The 24,995-nt window shown below is 45.9% G+C and overlaps 1 protein-coding gene across 2 annotated transcripts; it reads right to left on the bottom strand.

Moving 5' to 3' along the window:
- Positions 1-601: 601 nt before the first annotated feature.
- On the bottom strand, positions 602-21,795 carry Plekhs1 (pleckstrin homology domain containing S1). 2 transcript variants are annotated; one of them, XM_021219440.1, is made up of 12 exons: positions 21,768-21,795; positions 16,321-16,409; positions 16,106-16,212; positions 15,316-15,450; positions 13,928-14,003; positions 12,934-13,047; positions 9,803-9,934; positions 7,903-8,018; positions 6,475-6,684; positions 5,376-5,477; positions 3,769-3,904; positions 602-781 (listed from the first exon to the last, which is right to left on the bottom strand). In XM_021219440.1, exons 1-12 carry the CDS (start codon positions 21,793-21,795, stop codon positions 602-604), a joined length of 1,425 nt encoding a protein of 474 aa, XP_021075099.1. The 2 variants fall into 2 exon arrangements, with proteins under 2 accessions (XP_021075099.1, XP_021075107.1); XM_021219448.1 differs by having other exon boundaries at positions 12,934-13,050; positions 15,316-15,447.
- Positions 21,796-24,995: the final 3,200 nt, after the last annotated feature.

The raw sequence follows: 24,995 nt of genomic DNA, 5'->3' as shown, positions 1-24,995 counted from the left end.
TAGTGCTCAGCTCACAGCTCCTCTTTCCTGATTACTAAAAGGCCTTTGATTCTTTTGGCTTTGCAGAATTGATTTGGCAATAAACCAATCAATTAAGAGTGTCCAAACATAGTTTCCTATTTATTTTTAGAGCAAGCACATCTTGGCTGGATACAGCTCCAAACTTCCTCAGCTTCCCAAATAGTTAGTGTGCCTTTAAGAGAGCAGGTGTACTGAGTGAGACAGAGAGGCCACTCTGCCTGACTGATGGCTCCTGGTTTGCTGAGCCACAGGAAGTGTCCAGGAGGGCTGCTTGCTACAAACGTTCACTCTCTTGCATCCCTGAAAAGATATGGCTAACAAAGAGCCAGCTGTGAGGACTGTGACCTCAGAAGCACACAGCTATTATTTAGACCTGGGATTTACTGAATGATGTCTGCTGTGTCTGGGGCAGTCTCAGATAAGCAGCCCTCCTGTTTTACTCTACTCCTTAGTTATCATCCCCCATGAGGCCAGTGGCCCCGCTGTTAAGTCAGTAGTGACTCAGATGCAGTCTTGTCTTCGGTCACATGGCTGTGCATGGCCTAGGCTCCATCCTTCCGTGTCCTGGGCCTGCAGCAGCCTACTCCCCAGCAGCTTCCTTCTGGATCTTTTTGATGGCGGGGCTCCTCTTTGGTGTCCTCTCCAGTCCTGGCAAATCCTGCTGGACAGATTCAGCCAACTGGTGTCTTAAGGAGCACGAACATGGGGAAGCATGGAGCTTCTCCGAGTTTGGGATCCGGCCAATGGAAAGTTTCACTTTCTAAGACAAACCACAGGAAATCATTAAATGACTGAAGATTATCCTCAGACTCCCCAGCTCTCAACCAGCCATCAACCATACCCCTTGTGTCTCTCTCCTACCCTCTTGCCTCTTGCCCCTCTTGCCCCATTCCCTTCCCCCCCTCTCTCCATATGGCCATGGCCAGCCTCTATGTTAGGCCTCTACTCTCTCCTTTTATCTGCCTTTCTCTGCCTCTGCTACCCTCTTAACTCCCCTTCCCATGCCCTAAATAAACTCTAACCTAATACTATACCTGTGTGTGTCTGGTCCCTCAGGGGGAAGGGATGCCTTGGCATGGGCCTGCTGAGGCACCCCTTCCCCTACACCTTGCCAGAGCATATTCTTATAGCTCTTTCTCTTTTTATGATCATAACCCCTTGAGTCTGTTCCTGAAGGAAACCCTATGATGCACTGCAATGACCCAAGGGTAGCCGCAAATCTGTGCATTCAAATGGAACTTGAACCTTCATTTTCTGACATCTGCTGGCCTAAGCCTCTAGGCAGGCTCTAAAGAGTGATGAGGGCCCACTGTACTGGCGAGTATTATGTTAGCTTGACACAAGGCAGAGTTATTTGGGAAGACAGAACTTCAACTAGAAAATGTCCCCTCTAGATCAGCTGGTGGATAAGTCAGTTGTACAATTTTTTTTTTTTTTGGTTGATACTTGACATGAATGAGCCCAGCTCACTGTGAGTAGTGCCATCCCAGGGTTAATGGTCCTGGTGCCATAAGGAAGCAGAACAGGTTAACTACAAAGAGCAGCTTTGCAAGCAGCACTCCTCCATGGCCTCTCAGTCATGTCCTGCCCTAACTTTCTTTGGTGATGGGCTGTGGTGTGGAAGTGTAAGAGACATTAACTCTTAGTTCCCCAAGTTTTTGTCCATGGCGTTTTCTTATAGGAATAGAAGTCTAAGATAGCCACAGAGATAGACCCAGTTGCTCCAAAAACTCAAAGGGCTCTGCAACCCTGTGCATCCAAAGGAGACCGCCATATGGGAGAGGCCCAGGCAAAAGCAGAAGGGAGAACATACAGCATCTCCTCTGCCTCTACAATGTTGTCATGCTTTCTTCTTGCTGTCTCTAGCCTGTCCCTATGCCTGCCTCCATCTCTCTCCACTGTGGCCCAACAGATATGGCTGGCTCAGACATGTCAGCCACAGGAGATGCCTGCCATTGCTTCCACAGGTCCCTTTCCAACATTGTTTTTCTTTTCCCAAGAACCACATGTTCAAATTTTAAAAGAGGGTTGGCTATCTACTTTCACATAAACAAAGAAAGCCAGGAGTAGGGGAGAAAGATGAATTTTCTGATCCTCTAGATCAGTGGCTCTTGGGCTTCCGAATGCTGTGACCCTTTAATACAGTTCCTCGTGATGCTGTGACCCAGCCATGAAATTACTTTCATTGCAACTTCATAACTGTAATTTTGCTGCTGTTATGAATCATAATGTAAATATCTGATATTCAGGATATCTGACACATGACTCCTGTGAGAATGTCGCTTGCCCCTTCCCCCTACTCCCAAAGGGGTTGTGGCATACAGGCTGAGAACCACTGCTCTAGATAATCATGTTGGTGGTCAGTCCTATGTAGGAGTTGTTCTCAGGCAGAGTGAGGAAGACAGAAATAGCCCAGGAGAGGAGTCTAGACTGGCAGTTATGATGTAGCCACACCCAGGCAGAGGGTTACACGTGAGTCCAGTCAAAACCCCTCTTCTTGGTTGCTGAACACATGTCTGAATCTTTGGGTCAGAGTAATGTTCAGTAACTTCTGGAAGGTGCACATGTTTTGTTTTTTTAACCGTTTGGCTGTAGTATGGACTACTGGCAGATGCCATAAATTATAAGTTTCTGGACTATTGGACTAAAACCCTCAAGCCAAGCTCTTCTCTTCATCAGGGATTGAAATCTCTAGCCAAATACAATGTCTACTGAGAAAGCCTCCTGTCCTCCCTCTGAAGATCAGTCTGTTCTTCTGTAGTCTCTCGTGTCCCAAGCACACACTGTACCCTAAGAAGTTGCTACTGTTCTTGTTTTTAATCCATTGGTCTGTGAGCTACTCAAGTGCAAGCTGAGGCCATTTTAGTTGCCTTATAACAAACAGCATCCGGGATAGCAAAGTTGGATGTTCAGCAAAACATGAGGAGACAAATGAATGAATGAATGAATGAATGAATGAATGAGTCCTGGCCCTGCCAGTAACTGGTGTGTGTGTCTACTTTAGTCACATGCCTGACTGGTACTAGCCTTTTACATAATAGCTGTAATAACTGTTTCCATCCAACTGGCAGGCTTACAGAGTGATGAAGAAGAGACAAGACATGTCCTTAATATGCATAATACATAACTGCAGATCTTAGAGCCTGGAGAGGGGTCTCTAGTGTTGTAGTCTGCAGAAATATCAAGTCAAGGCTCTGTGTTTTCAAAGAACATTGACAGGGTAGTCCCACATTTGGATGTAACCGCTTTATAAAAGATAAATGTGAATGTCCCTCATTGAAGCCCTCTCCTTTCCTTCAGACACATCCCAGAGATCCAAGGAATGCAGTTTGGAAACTGTAGGAATGAATGAATGAATGAATGAATGAATGAATGAATGAACGAAGAGTTCTCGCTCTTCATTTTAGAGAGACGCTAAACGCTGAGAAGATGGTGACTGTCCAAAGGTCTCTGGGCTAGAAATCAAAGTGGGTTAAGAAGAGATGAACACCATGGAAACTGAACTAGCTGGTAAGACCACGTAAATAGAGGTTAGCTCCTTAAAGACAGATACCGAGCGTTGAGCTATGTATTACGTTGAATTTTAGTGATAACTCTGTGCAGAAGGCACAGCAATGTCAGATTTTACATGAGAAAACCGACACTCAGAAAGGTGAGCCTCAGTAGGTCTGAGACTCCACCTGAGACCCGGATCTTGTCCCTCCTGTCACCAACTTGGTCTGGCCTGGGCTGAACCATAGGACTCACCTCCTTCTGAATACATCGGGTAAGAAACAAGGACACCTCCTCCAGGCTTTGGGGTTTCAGGTCATTCACGGCCAAGACATGATCTCCATGGTAGAATAAGCACCCAAGTCGGGGAGGGCCTTCCCAGCGAGCCACACTGCAGGGGGATACAACATCCAATAGGGATGTAAGACAGAGCTCATTGGCAGAGCAGGAATGGGCATGCTCACTCTGCGCTCGGCCCACTTGGTTGGCGACTCCATCTCTGTTGTCTATTTGGACTGGCTTCTTTCCCTCCCCACTTCGCGCTCTCTCTCAAGCCCTGCTCCAAGCAAAGCACCCATGAAGCCATGAAGCACCCTGCCAAGCCCAGTCCCTTGTTTTGCTTGTAGTTAATCTCTCCTGTCCCAGGACTTATAATTATGCACAGTGGGAACACTTTAATTGTAGTTTTGAATAAGGCGTACATTTTCTACTTACTTATTCATGTGACTATCCTTTTTGCCTGGCGTTGGGACCCTGAGAATACAGATCTACCCTCTTTGCTTCCTTAGTTGGTGTTTAAAATTTTATAACTGTTGCAAGGAAAACAGGATACTCTATAAATGTCTGACCGAAGTGGGCACACAGAGCGGCACAACGACTCTCTAATGAGTAAGTAGTGAATGGACTAATCTGGGAGTTTGGCCGTAGACAAGCTCATAGGCTAAGTAGCTATTTACAAATCTTAGATTGCAAAACTTTGGAAAATGGAAAGTTATGACATTGTGGCATATTCTTTACATTAAAGAATTATCGTGTAAAAATCCAATCTTCCAGGGCTGGAGTCATGGCTCCATGATTAAGAGCGTTGGTTGCTCTTTCAGAGGACCCGGGTTCAATTCCCCGCACCTACATGGCAGCTCACAACTGCCTGCAACTCCAATTCCAGAGGATCCATGGCAATAGGCATGCATGTGGTGCACATGATCTGTGCATGCAGGCAAAATACCCATATACATAAAATTAAATAAATATTTTTGATCCTCCATTAAAATGAATTTAACAGGCTTATTTATTTGGGGATGTGAGGGAAGAATCTCACTGTGTGGCTAAAGCTGGCCTTGAACCTGCTATGGAACTCAGGTTGACCTTGACTTCTTCATCTAGGGTAGGAAGACCATGCCCAGTCACAGTCAGCAAGGATATGCAATCAGAAATATAGCAATTATGCTTTGAAAACATCTGCCACACAGACTTTGTGTTAGGGTTTTGGAGCAGAGGTTTTTCACTGGGGTATGGGACCCGGAGACACTCCTGCACATCTTTGTCTTTTAGATCCTATTAACTTTGCTCTCTTTTCATCGGTTAAATATTCATTCTGCTGTGCCTGGCAATGGCACCCTTGACATCCACTCTCCTTGGAAGACTTAGAAACATCCTGATCGATGGACTTTTTGGTCCTCGTAAATGTACCCCTGCAAAAGTTGGCCTCACATAAAGCAGTATGCTTTTGCCTCCAGGTCCCCTCTGTGGCTACACTGTAGTCTGTGTCCAACATCATTTTTGTCAAATGTGGTGTTTCAGAATAGATGTCTCCTCCACCCTTGACTCCTGTTCATTTCCTGTCATTCACAGCTCCCACCTACCATATCCGTCCTGCTGCTTCTACCAGAGCGAGATAGTCGATGGCATCCCGAGGAGAGAGGAACATGTTCAGTGTCTCCACTTGGCTCTCATCGGGGATGTTGCTGAGACAGAAAACATTTGTATAAGCCACATCAAACAGTCAACTATCCTTGGCTGTGAACTATCCTTTCAGAGTACACGTTTGACCTTCTGTTTCTGAGATGACATTTTCCAGCTAAACCTTGTCCAGAACACATGAGGAAAGAAATGTGAGTTTAAGGCACTGAAAGCCGTTCATTAAATCCTCCCCTGCCCAACTTGGGAGGGCAGACAATGAGGAAGGAGGCAAAACTGGACTAAGTGGGTTTATTACCATGTCCATCAGTTCTATTTGCATATTTGTCTTCCAGAAATTATTCCATACAAAAGGACATGTAAAGTAGCTAAGATTACAACTAACTGGACCACCCAGAGCTCCCAGGGACTAAACCACCAACCAAAGAGTACAGATACATATGTAGCAGAGGATGCCTTATCTGACATCAATGGGAGGGGAGGGAGGCTTGATGCCCCGGCATGGGGGGGGGGGTGCTAGAGCAGTGAGGTGGGAGTGGGTGAGTGGGTGAAGGAGCACCCTCAGAGAGGCAAAGGGGGGGGTATGGGATGGAGGGGGTTGTGGAGGTGTAAACAGGAAGGGGAATATCATTTGAAATGTAAATGAATGATTAATTTAAAAAAATACAATTATCTTATCAAGTGCCCTGGGCATCACCAGGGATCTAGTCAGAACCTCAGGAGACTTGCCTGCCCACGGGATGTTAAGAGGAGGGGCTGGAGATGTACTAGACAGGTCAGCATGGTCCAAGTTCTAGGGCTCAAAAGACTGGCCAGGGGAGAAAGTGTCACCATAGTTGGAAATGCCACCCGCACCCCAGGGACCACTCCTCTTCCCTTTCTCAGCCACTGCCTATGCTCACAACATCAGTGACACTGAAGCCTATCAGGTTCTTGGCTGACTTGGAAATTTTGAGGAACTATCTTGAAATTAGAATATAAAGTGTGTTTAATGTGTCTGCCTCACTCCTAGGGCCCACAAAGTTTTAGAAATCCGAGCTTTACTTGAGTAATATAGACAATTTCACAACAGTTAGTGAGGCGGACCCCTTTTGGTCATCTGTGGTCTGGACTTCGGAATCGGCAGGTGAAAGACTTGGATCGCTTCCTGTGCCGCGGTCCTGGTGGGGAGGCCCCAGCTCTGCCATCTCCGGGGAGGTCTGGAATTCCCCTTGGCTGTCGTCAGCTGACGCAGAGGTTGATTCTTTAAGGAGACTGGAGCATAAGAAGTTAAATAAGGTCCCCTGTTTAAACACATGCATGAGCAGCTTTCCTTTGTATCCATTGAATATAAGCATCTAACAGCCATTAACAGCCGTATGAGGGACTAACAAAGTCCTGAAGTCTGTGCAAACATCAGAGCCCCACCCTGGGCAGAGCCAAGCATGCTTTCTTTCTAAACGTGGGACTTGGAATCCAAATAACCATTTACAGGATCAGGAAGGACAGAGTGAGAGACATAAAATCCAGAGGGACTTCTGCAGACAGGGATGTCCTGAGGATGTCCCAAGTGGCTTTATGTGGGTGAAGAAAGCACATTATTCTTCTCCCAAGTCCACAGGTTGAACACCCTTCACCTGAGCATCTGAATTCTAGAATGTTCAGTGACAGAATGATGCTACAAATGGAGAACTCCAAACCATCAGACTCTCCTTCATGGACAAAGCAATCTCAAGACATAAGATTATAGTCATGTATGTGTGTGTGTGTGTGTGTGTGTGTATGTGCATACAAGAATATGAAGCATGCATGTATTTCATGTTTACATGAGTTCTATTCCCCAAGATATAACATTATGGATATGCAGATATTCCAAAAACAAGAAAAAAATCTGAATCCCAGACATGTATGATCCTACGCATCTCAAACAAAGGAGATCCAACCTGTATCAATCAATTGATAGTATGTGATGATACAGTCCTGGGTCATGCTTTGTAGTAATTTGCCAACAGTTAAACAAATGAAGTGGGTACTAGAGAGACAGCTCAGTGGGTAAAGTGTTTGCCACGTAAGCAGTTGGACCTCTGTTTGGATCTCCAGAGCCCATGTAAGGCCAGGCACAGTAGCAGGCCTCTGAAATCCCAGTGCTTCTGTGACAAGATGGAATGCAGAGAATCCTGGGAAGCTCATGGGCAGGCACACATGTTATGTACAGTGGAAACAAGGAGAGACCCTGACTCAAACAAAGCAGAAGGGGAGGACAACCAACTTCACCCAAGGTGTCCTCTGACCTCTGACCTCCAACCTCCACATGTGCTTTAAGGCATATGTGCATCTCTCTCTCTCTCTCTCTCTCTCTCTCTCTCACACACACACACACACACACACACACACACACCATTCACATATATAAATATGCACACACCCTCATACAAAGGTTAACACAGTGAACTGGTGGTAATTGTTCCACTAAAAGCAGGCTAGCTAACTCACCAGGATCTCATTGATCTCATTGACACATAATTGCTCTCTGCTCTCTTGAAACCTTGGTCTGGACTATTGGATTCAATGGAGTCACCAGAATCATTGGATCCAGTGATATTCTCTACCTAAAGACAAGAGGAACAGACGTAAGGATACAGGTCTGCCGCTGACCAGGTGCCTCCTCACATGCCTCACGCCTCTCTGCATCTGGAATAACGCATCTTCCATTGCAAGGAAAGTGCTTCTTCAGAGAATATTAACCTTAACCACAGGAGACTGAACCACCATGGATTCTGGCAGATTCAAAGCCTGTCATGCCCCATTTCAGACACACATACTCCATTGGGAAGTGTAGATTTTCCTTTCTGTTTCATTCCTAGCCATTGGATACCATGAACCTTTCCCCTAGGTGGTTGAGTCTGAATCATGGAAGCTGACTGGGCCAAAGGATAGACACAATGGTTGCTCACAAACACTGACACCTTCTCATTGGAGCATTCTGGGCAAGTCAGTCTTCCACACAGCGGCCTCCTCACCAAAGGCTCTTCCAGACTTCATGTTCACGCAGTCTTCCCCACCTCGATGCTCTTCTCTTCTCTTGCCCAGTGAAGTCCTGTTCAGTCATCTCCAGTTCTTGAATCACCTCAGCCCTCCTGCCCACTTTTATACAGTTTCATCTACTTCCACAGACGACAAATTCCACAGAGGATCTTCAGCTCGTCCTACTACACACCTGATGGCTTGGTTGTCCCAGAGAAGTATTTTTGGTGAAAGAAGTGTTCTGTGCTTAAGAAACATTGGGCAACACCTCTGCGACCCATTTGGCTGCTTTAGTGCAGGACGACATACCAAGGGCTCTGAGGACTTTGCTGTATGGAAAGCTTGTGTAATGTAGCACGTCCATAACCAACCTGACCCCAGAATCCATCTTTAAGTGAATGTGTCACTGTCTAGTAGAAAGCCTTCTATTTGGGAGACGTCTCAGCTCTGGGGCCACCATTTTGTCCTCCTGCCCCACCTTCCTCCCACATCCTCTATCTTCCTCCCACATCTGGTTACTACAGATAACTGCTTCGTGGCCAATGTGCCTAAAAGTTAACTCACGGTTCACCACTTCCCTGCTTAGAAGACCTTTGCTCCATGCTGCCCTCAGCATAGAGTCAATTTAGAACTCACTGCCTGCCAGGGCTGGCCCTTTTGTTCTGTTCATTGTCTGCTCTGCCATTCACACACTCTGAGCTGTGGCCTACCTAAGCGATGGACCAGACACTGACGTCAGTGGTCTCTGAAGCCTGTCTTGAGTCAAGAGGAAAGGGCTATCTTCCCTGTGTCCGATGCCTCCCTGGGTAGCACTGTCTTTGGTAACTGAGGCTGCGGGCTCTGAAAGCAAGAGTGCAATGAGACTCATCATTGCGGCCACCAGGCTGAGTACAGTGTAGGGTCCAGCACTCAAAAGGACAACTAGCTATCAACAGGCTGTCCCATATACACCCACGCCTGATTACCCAAGGACTTTCATTCTTTTCCTTTCAGTTCAGAAAAATAGAAAGACTACTAAGTCCCAAATTTAATCGGCCAAGTAGTTAAATGTTATCTCCGTTGTAGAACCTTCTCTGATCTTCTGCCTGGAAATCAGCTCCCTCTTCCCAGCACTGCTACAGCCCAAACATCATATAAGCATATGTCTTGTGCTATGGTTGGCTCCTACTCATGTGCCAGCACGGTGAGCCAGGCATCCGCCTCTGCCAACTTTACCTTCGTGCCTCCTGATCTCAGCCTGTTGGCTCTGGCAGCAGCATGTGACAGAGGCTAGGCACATATGTTGAAGGAATGAGTGCTTAGTGGGACAGGGCGGAGCAGGGTGGGGTGGGCAGGGCAGGGCAGGGCAGGGCAGGGAGTGGGGACTTACTTCTAAACAGGCTTCTAAACTTCGAGGAGTGAGATAGTACTCCTCTTCTTCTTGAGTGGGTTCTGAGTGGAAACCGTGATCATGATGAAGATGAGCTTGCCGGAATCTTTGGAGACTTTTCTGTATTAAATGCTGAATAAGGAAGATACAGAAGAAACTAATGAGTTCCTTCCTCCCTCCTCCCCTTCTTTTCAGTAGAATTGAACCAATACTTTCTAGAAAAGAAAAAAAAAGTGTAATAGATCAGTTGGGTTGACCAGATCAGAGGCTGTTTGAGTGTGACAGGTAGAAACCCACATGACTTGAACTTGCTCTTCAGTTGGGGTCCCTCTAATGTGGGAATACATATGCATAGCTAATGTTTGGAATTTTTCTCTACGGTGAAGAATTACAACTCCGAACAAGAAGTTTTCTACTGTGGGTGGAGTGTAAGTCACAGAGCTTTGTCACTGTGTCCCTACCCCCATCTCTTCCCGGTCCTCTCTCAGCAGCCTCTGAGGAAGTAATTAGCCCAGAGTCACTGAACCTCCTTCTGGCTCAGGATTCCTCTTTTGTGTTTTGTTCACAGCCTTGTCTGTTTCTACAGCAGTGTAATTAGGCAGTGTTGGCTACGTGACAGTCTGAATTATACGCTTCCAGGTGATGTAGATGCAAGCAATTAATTATTGCCTTCCCTCCCCTAACAGACACCAGATTGTCTGTCACTGATGGAGCTGCTCTTCGTGGCATAGGAATTGTTATGAGTGTGACTTAATTTCCCAAGAACAATGCCTGATGGCTGGGGACTTTCATAAGACCCCCCCACATGTTTGCTGGGAATTTTATGGAACTTAGCATTCTAAGTGTGTATGTGTGTGTGTGTGTGTGTGAGAGAGAGAGAGAGAGAGAGAGAGAGACAGAGAGACAGAGAGACAGAGAGAGACAGAGAGAGAGAGAGACAGAGAGAGACAGACAGAGAGAGACAGACAGAGAGAGAGAGACAGAGAGAGACAGAGACAGAGACAGAACACTGAGTTGTGATGGTTAAACTTTCAGGTTTTTAATGGTCTTTTGTTTTTTCTCTCATAAGGGAGTGCAAAAGCAAGATGCATTTACTAGAAATTGTATTTCAGATTTTGGATGTTAGCCTTTGTGTGGGCTACCAATAAGGGTATGACAACTTTCTTGTAAACCTGGTGGCAGCAGTGAGCCTCAGCTCCTTGACAGCCCTGCAATCATGGGGGAAACTGGGGACTCTGCAGTGTGCTGTGCTGCTAGGCTATGGTGTTTAATAAGGCAGGTGTGTTAAATGCACTTTCAGCTTGTGGTGGTTTGAATATGCTTGGCCCATGGGAACTGCCACTATTAGGAGGTGTGGCCTTATTGAAGGAGAGGTAGGCTTTTTTAGAGGAAGTATGTCACTGTGGAGTGAGGATATATATATATATATATATATATATATATATATATATATATGCTCAAGTCTGGGCAGTGTGATCCACAGCCTCCTCCTGGCTGCCCACAGAAGCCGGTCCCCTTCTGCTGCTTGGATCACAATGTAGAACTGTCTTGGATCCTCCAGCTCCTCCAGCACCATGTCTGCCTGCATGTCATATCTGAGAGGAAGGTGGAGTTCATCCTGGTTGCCCTATGCCTTGATTGCTTGCCTGTCTGTGACTTGATGAGCCAGCAAGAAGACCTTTGCTAGACGAGTCTCCTTGGTGGTCTTGAACCTTACAGCCTTCAGAGCTGTGGGACTGATGTCACTGTTGTTAGGACCACACCCCTTCATGTACAGTATTCTATTGCAGTTAATGAAGACAGCCTATGGAACCAGATTATGCGGAGGTACCAACATTAATAACAAACCCCAGCAAGACAACTGGTGACTTTAACTTGAGATGGTTGAAAAAATTATTACTTGATCTCAATAAATAAGGGAAAACAGAAAAGCCACCCATAAGGCCTCCGTGGGGGGAAAGGGGTCTGTCATGAACAGGAGCGAGAGGCACTTGCTCAAGGTCAATCTGTCTGTCTGCCATGGTCCCTACCACTGCACTGCTTTTGCTCACTGAATAGCTGAGATGAAGTGTTGGGCCTGGGGATGTTGATAAGCTAAAAAAAAAAAAAAAGGCTTTTAAAATGTTGGAGAACTTGATAAAATGGGAGGCCTTGCTTCATTGCATATGCTCGGTAGCCACAGAGGGAAGGTTGCCAGTAGTAGTATCTCTAAGGGATGACATAATACACCTGCAGGGAATGTACCACCCAGCCTATTTAGGGATCATTCCCAAAGCTGGAAAGAAAGCGAATCCCCAGAGGCGAGTGCACAACCCTGTGGCTTTGCAGAATTGAACACGCCCCTTCCAGGAGCAGGCACCGCCCCTTCCGGCCACAGGCCATTCTACTTCCTCAGACAGATTGCGCTAGGTGGAAAGGGACAACGCTATACAGAGAGCGGGAAGCAAGACTAACTGGATGAGTGAAGGGAAGCAGGAGGAAGCCCCTCAATGCCTGAGGGTGTGGACAGTGCGGCAGGAGATCAGGGGGCACGAGGGACCTTTGAGCCCTGTGTGTGGAAGGAGGGGAAGGGCTGCTGGCTAAGCTTAGTGAAGGAACCCCAGTCTAGAGCATCCAAACTGCATGAGATCTAGAGTCAGCTAGGCGAGTGTTAAAGCCTACCTGTAGAATAGGAAATGGGCAAACATGCATAAGGATTAAGGAATCATTCTGTGCCTGTGTGCGCGCCCGCACCCGTGCGCATGCGTGAGGTTAGAGACCCTCAGTTGTTCCTCAGAAGTACCTGCCACTGGTTCCTCTGCCGCACTGACCTGGAACTCACCACGTAGTTAGGCTGTCTAACCAGCAAACCCAAGGATACACCTGTCTCTGCTTCCTCAGCACTAGAGTTAGTGAGTGGCGCCACCTGAGTCCTAGGGAACCAAAGTCAGGTCTTTGTGCTTACAATGCTCTTCTGGAGCTATCTCCTCAGCCCCAGGAGTGATTCCTTCGGTGCATTTGACTCTGATGAGCAAGGTCAATATAAGCTGCTAGCCAGCGGGACATTCAGCTGTGACTGACTCCCTGAGGCAGTGGGGACCATTCAGCAATGGCTGAATCCTGAGACGGAAGGAAGAGAATTCAATTACTACCTCTGGAAGACTGGCCCTCGGTGATGCAAGTCTGATACCCTCGGGTATGCTGCAGAGACCCAAGAAAGGACTGGGGTCGGAAACTGGCCTTCTGTCACCCAGGGAAGGCTTCTCCTGCTTAGGAAAAAAAAGTTTTGTAATTAGAGCACAATTGCTCCACTATTGCTGTCAGTACCCCCTTACCCCACCCCCATACCTCTACCTTGACCTGGACTTCCTGTCTCCAGGGTATCCCCAAGTCCTTGATATCTGGGCTGTCCATCAGCCATGACTAATTTTGTCAGTGTGACTTTCTCCCACTTCCAAGTTTCCGAAGATACTCAGCCAGGCCTTGATGGGCACCCTGAGTACCCCCTCCCCAAGCATGTCTTCTCCATGGTGCCTCTCTTCACACCCTGTCTTCTCTGCTTTCAGTACTGAATTTGCCTTGCTCTCTCTCCTCTTTGCCGTTTGCTACAAATACAAACATGGAACAACCTGGAAAAATGCATCCTTAAATGTGCCTACAGCCAAGCTCCCGCTGTGGCAGCCTCTCCAAGAAAGGACTGGGGGAAATTCACAAAGCCGCTTGGGAAGTCAATTAAAACCCTTCAGCTGCTTACCTGACACAGGAGACATTATATTAAAATGCAAGGCAGATGAAAACAATGTTTGACAGACGCCTCCCCAGGCTTAGTCATTCAAAGGAAAGCCGGTTATGTACGGAGAGCCACAATGGTGGAAAATAGTATACTTGGAGCTACTCTGAAAAATTGCCACCATTAATGTTCACTCCCCTACCACAAACAATGCCGGTCTAATTTAGCTCTCATACAAAACACAAAAAGTATGTTCTCCTTTTGTTGATTGTAAAAATAACAGGGGCATGTTTCTTTGCTTATTTATTCCTTGTATTAGCGCCGGTTGCTAAGTAGAAAGAAAGGACCACTATTGTTTCTAAGGAAAGAGAGCTGTGTTCAGGTGCCCTGGAACGTCATTAGCCATATAGAGTCACCTCTGCTCTCTGATGGGTTGCTTTTACACCCTGGCAGTATGGTATCATGAAGGAGACCCAGTCTTTAATCTTCTCCCTGTGGATAGGAAGAGAGTTTCAGTTGGCACTGGCAGCAATAGCTCCCACACTCACTCTGAATCTAGAATGTCCTTTGCATTCAGAACAGGCTTTGGGATCAGCTGCCAACAAAATAAAACTCTGTCCCCAAGTAGTTGAAATGGCCCATGCTACCTTGAAATCTGTACCCCCTGTCTTCTTTTCCATGTGACAATTTAAAAGAAACCCTGGCAGCTCTGGGTCAAGCTGAAACACATTAAGGCTTCAACATCTGTGGCTGCTTTGGCACAGCCTCCTCCTATACCATAATCTCCCCCTGCAGCAGACAAATGGATGTGAGAGTCCACTTGGGTACTTCTGTTAGCACCAGGAGCCTCTCTTAAAAACTGCAGATGCCTTCAAGGTGAGCACGTCTCTCCCTGTACGAGTGCCTCCTACAGATATTTTTGGCTGAGTTGTTTTTCACAGAAGGCTTTGATGACTGCCGCTGAGGGTTACTTTGTGACCCTCTCCTCATCTACTTTATGTCCCAGTTCCAGCTCCTAGTCCTCAGACGTCACCTTATGTGGAAAGGGACTCATTGCAGAAATAATTGGTTGAGATCATAATGGAATAGAGGTGCCTCCTAAACTAGTAAGACTGATGTCTGTGGGAAAAAGGGAAAATTGGACCCAGAGACACGTGTGTTGGGGGAATGCCATGTGACAGCTAGAGTTTGGTGCCACAGCCAAGGGACCATCAGAAGTTCCCGGAGAGGCTTGAAATGCTGCTTTCCTTCTGAGGTGCTTCACGAGAGTGTGGTCCTGCCCGTACTGAATTCCCGATTCTCAGCCTTCAGAACGGTGAGGTTACAACCTCTGTTGTTCTAAGCACTGCTATAACACTCTTAGGCAGCTGGTATAATTATTCTTAAAACTATTTTTTAAAGCTTGGGAAATAGCTTAGTTGGTGTGTGCCATGCAAAGCCTGAGGATCTGAATTTCATCCCTGGCACCCACGGAAATGCCAGGCATGGCGGAGTATGTCTGCAATGCCAGCAGAGGAGGCAGAGACGGGTAGATCCTTGCAGCNTTCTGGTGAGCCAGCTTAGCCTAATCCAAGTCCCAGTGAGGGACCCTGTATCAAAAAACATGGTAGATGGCTTCCGAGGAACAACAGCTAAGGTTGTCCTCTGTGCACAAGTGGACACGTGCACATGTACAACCACACACACAGCTGTTTTAGCACACAATGAAGACTGCTGTGTTGGCAGCCTGGTTTCTGTTTACAGTATGTTTATTGTATAGTGTTTTGTGAACACTCAGCAGACTGGCTTCTGTCTTCCTGCTTACCTGTCATGGCCAATAAGGAAGTAGTCCCTGTTTACAGTTCTGATGGACATCACCTCCTCCGGGTGGCACTTGAACATCTTCTGCACAGATTGCATCTTCTCCTGGCAATTTATACCAACTTCTACAGTGGAGCTGCTGAGACGGACACAATGTAACTAAACGGATACACATAGCAACTTAAGATGAAAACAGACTCCTACTTTAAATTAGGAACGAAGCTGCAGCTTTCATTGACCCACATTTTAAAGACTGTCTAATTCACATCATGTATCTCATTTGAATTCTTTCTATTAAAAAAAAAATAAGTTAAGACTTTGGATCTGGTTCATCAGTAATTAAAAATACTCTGTTCAGCTTGAAATTCAATTCAGAGGTTCCGATTTAGGTTAGATTCCTGAGTCCACAAATCACTATATTTTCCAATATTTCTAGTCCATGATTTCTGAAGAAAAGACAGGAAAAATGGTTCATCTAAATATTTCTTAAACTCCACTTCGGCTCTATGAAGTGGATTTCAGGGGCTCTCTGTCACCAGGAAGTTAAGTGAGACAAAGCCCTCAACTGAATTCCCAGGAATTAGAGATCTACCGCCTACAATGTACAGCACCAAGTACGCATTCTACCGCCTTCGCCCACTCTGTTCATTACTTAAGTTCTTTTAGAGCGACAAACACTACTGCAGGTCCAAAGCCCTTGGTTGGCTTTTGTCAGAGGCTCGGGTTTAAGCTTCTTTGTATCTTATCCTTTGGCTCATTAGCTAATATACAGATTTCCTGGTCTGGATACATACCCGTCAATTTCGATGGAACCTCTGTGTTGATGATCTTTGTAATAGGAAAGACTGAGACCCTTTCCCCGACTCTGGGACAGAATAAAAAGACGCTTTTTCCAGGAGGTCTGAGAAATGAAAAGGTTTTGCAGTTCAGTTAAAGCTCAGAAGAGCAAGGACTCTTCGAATGCCCATGAGGCTGGTGGGAGGCTTGTAAAACCACAGCGATTACTTACCCCAGAGAAGAAGAGCTGAGGGGGTGGCGACTTAATGAAGTAATCTCGTTTATGGACTTCATTTTCATAATCAAATGTAAATTGTTTGCCTAATAAAAGAAAGTGAAGAGGATTCAGTTTGTTCTCTCATAAATTTCAGGAAAGAATGACTTCGTTTGGAAAACATTGTTTCTCTTCAAATTATTCAGTTATTCAAAAGAACACACACAATAGCTGCTCCGGCTCCCACCCCCACCACAAGGACCACATGAAGAACAATAGCTGCAGCCACCAGTCTGAGTTGAGGAGCTGGGAGTTGCATTTAGAGGCAGCTACATTGGGCCCACACCTGCCTGGCTCTGTTGCCCTGGGTCCCTAGGGAAAGCAAAGATTTGTTTCCATTTCCATTGCCAGAGTAAGATAGTAGCTATATCACCCTTGGCATAGAGCATCTCGAGGAACCACCTGCAAGTAAAAATGAAGCAGGAGGGGTATTTTCTCTCTGCTGGGGAAACAGGTAGAGTGGCCACAGAGGACAGGGAGCGCAGTCTCATGGGTGTGATGGGACACAAGAGTCTCAACAGCTGTATTACACAACTCTGACTCCACTCACCAGGCTAGAGCCTTCGGGTAAGGCCTGCCTTTCCTGAACCAAAGGGAAGCGGGTGTATGGAAGAGTAAAACTAAGCCCTTCAACACCGTTTTAACAGCACTGGTTTCCTAAATGAAAGGCGTCTGCAATTGGAACCCACAAAATAATAATTAGTACTACTACTAATAATAATAATAACTGTCTTTAATACCAGTGATCACAATGAAACAGTTAATATTTAAGAACTTCTGCCATTTCCACAGCAGGTATTGCCACATTTGTTAAACCATGTGTATGTGTTTATTGCATTCACAGTTCACATGCACGCGCGTATGCACACACACACACACACACACACACCACATTCCTCTTATGTACCAGCATACTGGAACTATTGATCTATGCATCTGTGTGCCACAGATTTAAAAAGATTAGGACGCCCACACAGGGCCAGGAAAAGTACTTGTTCCCTCCAGCTGTGCTGGACAAGTTTGTAATTCATGGGGCATTAGCTACAGCAGGATTCCTCACACCAGTTAGCCTGAGATTCGAGGACTGTGCCAGACCCACCTAACAAGTCTTACACAAGCAGGTTTTCAGAGACTGAGTTGTTCCCAAGAAACAAGATTTATAAGAATAAAAAATATTTGGTACCCAATAAGGTAAAATGTGTAACGTCTGGCTACCAGTCAAAGGTGACCAGGCATGGAGAAGAGGCAGACAAATGGGTCATGTAATGAAGGGAGTAACTAATTAATCAAGACAGAACTGGCACAGATGTTAGACGTGCCAGAGATTTACTGTTACTGTCAAAATCTTGGGAGACATATGAGATAGAAAAGACTTAAAGTAAACTCTTAGAGATGGAAACAATAACATTTGGGGGCAGGGAGGTTTACACCCACAGACTGTTAGAGAAGAGTGGTTACTGGAGAAGAAAATTACAGAGTACTGGAAGGGGTTTCAATAAGGAGTATTAACATAAAGTAAAAACAAACAAACAAAAGAGTCCAAAATGTGAAAGAGCATCTGTGCACTGGGGCAGCCTCAACCGGTCCAATATGCAAACAGCTGTGATCCCTTAAAGGAGGGGAAGAGGCAGAAAAAAAAATTTGAACAAATAGTTCTAAAAATTTTACAAACTTAAAACTATAAAGCAAGATCCAAGCAATTCAAAGAACCCCGTGAAACCCAAGATACAGGGAAAGAAACACACTCCAACGTTCCTCAAAATCAAGACGCTCAGAAACCAAGTCATAAGCAAAGCATCTCAGAATCAGAGAGTGGAGAGAAGGTGCCCCACACAACAAAGACAAGCAACAAAGGCGTTGGCTTCTTTTTACAATGAGATTCATGTGTGCAGATGCTCTGCCTGCATCATATCTGAGCACCACATGCATGCCTGGTACCAGAGAGGGCCAGAAGAGGGTGTTGTATGCCCTGAAACTGGAGTTACAGATGACTGTGAGCCTCCATGTGGGTGCTGTCAATCAAACCCAAGTCCTCTGGAAGAACAGCCAGAGCTCTTACCTGCTGAGCCATCTCTCCAGCCCCAACTGTTTCATTTCTTGTGTATATGAACAAGAAAATGTAGACCATTAACAGTTCTGAAGAAACCCTGTCATTTGAAGTTCGATAAGCAGCAAATATATCTTTGAAACATGGAGGCAATTTGGAGACATTTTCATCTATGCAAATTCTGAAAGAATTTCACCACCAGGAAGCATCCATTATCAGAAAGGATGCTACGGAAACCCTCCGGAATGCACTGGAGATTTGCAGAGCACCAATATGGAAACTACAAGGCTAAATGTGAGGTGATTTTTTTTTTCATTATTTAAAGCACTCAATAATTCAACCAGCTAAACAAAAATAACAATGCATTGTACAGATTATAATGATGTATGGATAACATGAATTTGAATAGCAGCATAGAGGCTTGGGAAGGAAGAGGAGATCACATCTTAGCAATGAGCCTGGATTATTTGTGAATTAGTATGCCATCACTTGGGGTCAGGCTGTTGTATGTTTAAAAATATATAATCCTTAAAGTAATGACTCAAATAATATAGCTCAGTGTAATAAGCTAATGAGAGAGGTGAAGTAAGATCATTAAAGGGCTCAGTTCATTCAAAAAGAAAGCAGAAAAGGTGGTGGGGCAGGTGTGGGCAGGTGTGCCCAGTAGGGTGGGGCGGGTGTGGGTAGGTGTGCCTGGTAAGGTGGGGTAGGTGTGGGTGGGGCAAAAGGCAACTGAGAAATACACAAAACAGCAACAGGATACAGTCAATCCTGAACACAGAAACAGTCAGATAAAATGTGAATACTCTAAACACCTGAATTAAAAGGAAGAGGTTGTCAGAGTGGATGAAATTGCAAGATCCAACTCTATGCTGCTTATAAAAAACACATTATAAGTATAAAAGGCACAAATAAAAGAGAAAAAAAAGGACATCTTAGTTAGGAATTCTGTTGTTGTTATAAAACACCATGAGGGAAAGAGACCCCAGGAGGGAGGGGTCTGTTCCGTTTCCATGTCACGTGCATATATACATACATATGTCCATATAATCTTTTTATAATAGACAAAGATGGGGAAAGCCCGAATGTTTCCAGAAGGTCAATGAATAATCAGTTAAGTATGACATATCCATACAGTGGAAAAGGGGAAAGGGCCAACACACACTGTGGACAAATCTCAATTATGAATTAGAGAATTGTGCCAAATAGAAGAAGTCAGATGAGCGTGTCTTACTACGTGCTCACAGTTATGCAAAACTCTAGTAAGCACAGTGACAGAGAGCCAGGTGATGGGACAAAGGACTGGGCTTTGGAGGGTAGGATTATGACAAAACAGCAAAGCTTGAGGTGAGGGAACATTCACTGTGCAGACTGTAGTGAAGCTTGCCCTTGTGAATTCATCTACTGACACTTACCAGACTGTCCACCTCAGGAGATGCGTAATAAATTATAGGAAAGCTGCTGAATGCTACCGGCAGTTGAAAATGTGTGGCTGTGCCAAGGCCATGTGTAAAATGCTGCCAGTCATAGGAGGTCAGGGTCTGGCCTCCTCAGCCTCTCTTCTCCCCCATCCTACAGTATGGCACTGCCCTGCTCCCTCACCATCCTGCCTCTGTACCTCTGTATCCAGTGCTGTGGGTCTTGCCAACTCTTCTGATGGGATGCCTTTTGTTTTCTAGAGGGAAATCATGCCTGGTACTAGAGTGTACCCAGTCCACCCAGGGGGCTGGTGACCCCATGAACTGTAGTAGAGAACCTCCCCCTAATTCATAACTGCATTCTAAACCTTGTCCTTACACCCACAGATAAGAGTAACTCTCTCCCAAAGCTTTTCTTTACAGCAAATGAAAAGTGGTCCAGAAAACCACAACTGGATACAATGTAGAGATGAATGGTTTGTGGCAACCTCAGGCCCAGTAAATATATCTACAGCACTCCTACACCTAAGGCCAAGGAAAGATCCAGGGAGAGCAGGAGAAAGACTGTAAGAGCCAGAGGACCAGGAAGTCCACAGTGAAACTGTCTCCTAGAAACAGTAGCCTGCATAAGGTCTGAACGACACGCTAATCCTGAAGGGGGAATCTCCGAGGGAGAATTATCCTCTCACAGGAATGAGCCCCCTAACTGGTTACCCAATACCAAGTGATCAAGCCCTGAAATTATATTCACATAGACAAAAAAAAAAATGGACGTAGTAGGTTGTATTTATGTGTTTGTTCATATCTCTCTGTGTGTACATATGTAATATATATATGTGTGTGTGTGTGCATGCGTGTGCACATGTGTTTATAACAATAACAATGAAGGAGAGGCCATCAATTTGAGAAAGGGTGAGGAGGAATCTAGCAGAGGTTGGAAAAGCAGGAAGTGATGTGATTATCTTTTAATTAAAAATATATGTAAAAAAGTTAAAAAGCCCCCCAAAACCCTCCACCGAGGAGTGGGGAGATGGTTCAGTTTACGACCTAAGTATGAGGACCTAAGTTTGGGTCCCCCTCACCCACGTAAATCGTATGTGGTGCCATGGATCCTTCACCTTGCCGCTGGGGCTGGAAAATCAGAGAATGGCAGATCTCTGGAGCCCATTTGTCAGTCCACTGAGCTGAATCACGGGGATGTAGGCTCAGTGGAAGACCCTGACTTGAACAGTAAGGTGGAGAGTGATCAAGGGAGACACCCAGCACTGATCTCTGGACTCCACCTGCCCACGTACACATGCACACACACACACACACACACACACACACACACATCCTTGAGAATGCGTATATACAACACACATATGCATACAGACAAAATTAAAAAAAAAATAAGCCTTGTGCACACCCTGAGATTCAGCTAAAAAAACCTTCCCCTGAGACTTCCCAGGATCCCCATGACAACCTCGGCCTTTCCTTCCAATTCCACAGCACTCTGTTCCATGCTCCATGGCTCACTGATTACGCGTGCTGAGCTGCAGTTCTCGATACAGCCACTTGCCTGTGTTTCTCCTCAGCAAGATTATGACTTCCTTGAGCACAATGACTCTTCTATAATTTAGAACTTTATGCAAAATTAAAGGAATATATCCTAGTCTTTCCTGGGCTGTAATTCATTAAAGGCATTGCCTTCAAGGCCCAAATGAAACACTTAGCCAATGAAAACCAGGAATTGCTAAATTTCGAGACAGTTCAGCTTTGACAAATAATTAAGGGAACCCAACAGCTCCTACTTTCCCTAGACCGAGAGTCAATGTCCCAGAGTGGTACCTGCTGTCCCTACAAATGGAAACTAATGCCTGTTTGTGGGTACACTGGTAGACCTGGCTCATCATTGCTCGTGGACAGCTGTTTCCTTCTGCTACTATGCCCTTAGGTACCTGGGCCTTTTGGAGGTCTGGCTTCCATCTGGCTGGCTCTTCTCACCTGTCAGAAAGAGGAGTTAGGCAACAGTTAGCTTCCAGACTTAAGTGTCGAAGCTGACTAGCTACAACACCATTAGGGGCCAGGACAGGCATCACAATTCTGGTTCCTGCCTTTTCTCTCTTTTCTTATGTGTGTGGAGTCCAGAGATCGACCTTGGGTGTAATTCCTCAGGTGACAACCATCTTGTTTCTTGAGACAAGGACTCTCATTGGTGTGAACTCACCTGGCATCTGCTTTCTCTGCTTCTCCTGCTGCTATTACAAGCACATGCCACCATATCCCACTTTTTAATGTGAATTCTGTGGAGGGAAGTCAGGTTCTTATGCTTGGACAGCAAATGCTTTACTGACTCTTTCACTAATGTGTTCACCTGTGCCTGGTGTGAACACTCTTCTGATGACCTGTGCCTGGTGTGAACACTCCCCTGCTGACCTGTGCCTGGTGTGAACACTCCCCTGCTGACCTGTGCCTGGTGTGAACACTCCCCTGCTGACCTGTGCCTGGTGTGAACACTCCCCCGCTGACCTGTGCCTGGTGTGAATGCTCCCCTGCTGACCCATGCCTGGTTTGTATACTGCTGACTGTGCCTGGTGTGAACGTTCCCCTGCTGACCCTATGCCTGGTGTGAATGCTCCCCTGCTGACCTGTGCCTGGTGTGAACACTCCCCTGCTGACCTGTGCCTGGTGTGAACACTCCCCTGCTGACCTGTGCCTGGTGTGACTGCTCCCCTCCTGACCTGTGCCTGGTGTGACTGCTCCCCTCCTGACCTGTGCCTGGTGTGACTGCTCCCCTCCTGACCTGTGCCTTTAGTTAGCATCAGCCCATTCATTCCTCTCCTTTGTTGGCGTGTGAGAAGAATGCCAGAGCTATTTGATGACCAGTGTGAGTTTTCCTGTACTTCTTTTCAATGTGAGAGTGCTGTTGCCTAGAGAAGTAATTAGGAATGGATGCTTTTCAGCACTCCTTTTATCTAGCCTCTGTACATGTGAGACTTGGGCATCCATGCATACAGCATTTAGCCCAGCATGTAATGGTGCAGAGAACCCACGTAAGATTGTTCTTTGTTTAAAAAAAAAAAAAAAAAGAGGAAGTCCCTGATAAAATACTTGATTACTTTTAAAGTCTTTATAGTTTGTAAAGGGGAGGGCTAAAATCTTCCTGATAGTACTGGTTTGAGAACATCTGCTGCTTTACAGTTTGTACAGAAACTATGCTTGATCCTTCCCCAGCACCAGAGCTCTGCCTTGTGCCAAGGACACTGTAGGCATGCCTGACCCTGAGCACCACCGACAGTATTTACATATCTGCATACACTGTGACTTTTGGGTCTCAGAACTAGCCTGTTCTGAAGGGGCTCATTTCACAAATGGAGACCTGCACATGAGACAGAAAGAGGGAGGTGAAGTGTATCTAGCTCCCCAGGCAAACACACAGGGCTCCACATGGATGCACACAGACACTTCCAATGTTACCACTTTCCTAGTGCACTAAGCCTGGTAAAGTGTGCTTTGGGGGCAGCTCTAGCCTCATGATGGCCACAAAAGATTCTAGCGTGGCCTATGGAGTCTGCTTTTCTGCCTTCTCCCCACCCACCATACAGACACAGCTGTAGGGAGTGATGGCTTAGTGTGCTAACTGTGGAGTCTGGGTTTATATTTTTTTCCCTATCAATAAGGAAAGATGGGATCTTGATCTAGTGCAGTAGTACAGTATTCCTCCATGTTCTGCTCTCAGGATTGCTGTGAGCTTCAGCGGAACCTAAGCGAGCTCAGCATACATCAGGTGCTCTGTTCCCGAGAATGCTGGTTACCAGGTCCTCTCTGTCTCAAATAGTCTTTGGTTTTTGGGTCAATAATAGCTAGCATTTATGGTACACATACTACATCCCACTGTGCACCTAGAGTTTAAATTATTTTTACAATTCTGTAACATCCAGCCACAGACAAGGAAACAGCCATTAGAAAGATTAAGCAACTAATCTCTGCAGAATTGAGGATTCAGAACACGAGCCAGATTCTAACTTGAAAGTCAGTCTTTTTCAGGATCGTGATACTTCCTGCCCGTTCAACAAAGGAGAATGTGTGGGGCATGGCTGTACATGGCTTCAATCCCAGCACTTGATGGGTTGGTGTTGGAAGATATCTGTGAGTTCTAGGCCAGCTGGGGCTCCTTTGTGAGACCTTGTCTCAAAAGCAGACAGACAGACAGACATGACAGATGGATGACTGACAGACAGACAGGCAGGCAGACAGACAGACAGAGATGACAGGTAGATGACAGACAGACAGACAGACAAGAGAATGTGATCTCTGCAGTTTTTCTTGTAGTTCTTGTCACTGGCCCCCGAATAAGCAGACATGCCCCATGCCCCTGCACATCTGTTCAGCTCTTCCATCTCACTGTGGAAGAGCTTACATTTGTTCCCTGGCCTGGTTATTATCATGCCAGTTGGAAGTTCATAGGTCTGATGCCAAGAGGTCCCATTTCCCTCTGGTTCTACAGCCTGAGAAAATTAGAAAGAAAAAGACTAAAATAGCAAGACTGATCAATTGAAAAATTTCCAGTTTTCCAATTGGCGATTGCTTAATCGTGAACAAGCTCCCAGATCACCATAACCTCGGGACTCCAGACTCGTCCGTCACAGTCCAGCAGTACTTACCAGGTCACCGGGTAGTTCTCTGCAGCTTGTGGTTCGAGCTCCTCCTGTTTACTGTGAGCTCTGGTGGGAGGGTGGGGATTAAGTACAGGCTCGGTTTGAAATGTGGACCAGCAGGAAGTTCTCTACGAGCCTAGGGAAGATTTTACTTTTGTCCCAAATGCAAATGGAAACTGGTGCCTAGGGGGGAAGTCCTGGGCTTTCATTCTTCTTGTGGCTTGGCACAGAATCACACCTGATGTTTCAGGTAACTGGTTTAAAAAAAAAAAAAAAGTAAACAAATTTTCAAAATTCCTGCAAGACTTTGGACCATAGTAACAATGACTCTTATTGAGGACTATGCCGACCTAGCCTTGACCTTCTGCAGTGACTACCACTGAAACAATTCTCTGCTTCCCACCCAGCCGTATCTCACCAACACATCTTCCTTAGGAAGAATTGCTTTGCACCCAACTAGGAAACAAAAGGCCGGCTTCTCTAATACCTTCATGCCTTCGAGTAGCTTCCAGGAAGATTGGCAGATTC

Source organism: Mus pahari, chromosome 1, assembly GCF_900095145.1.
Source record: "Mus pahari chromosome 1, PAHARI_EIJ_v1.1, whole genome shotgun sequence".
In the NCBI taxonomy this organism is placed as follows: Eukaryota; Metazoa; Chordata; class Mammalia; order Rodentia; family Muridae; genus Mus; species Mus pahari.
This window is presented reverse-complemented; position numbering and strand designations above follow the sequence as displayed.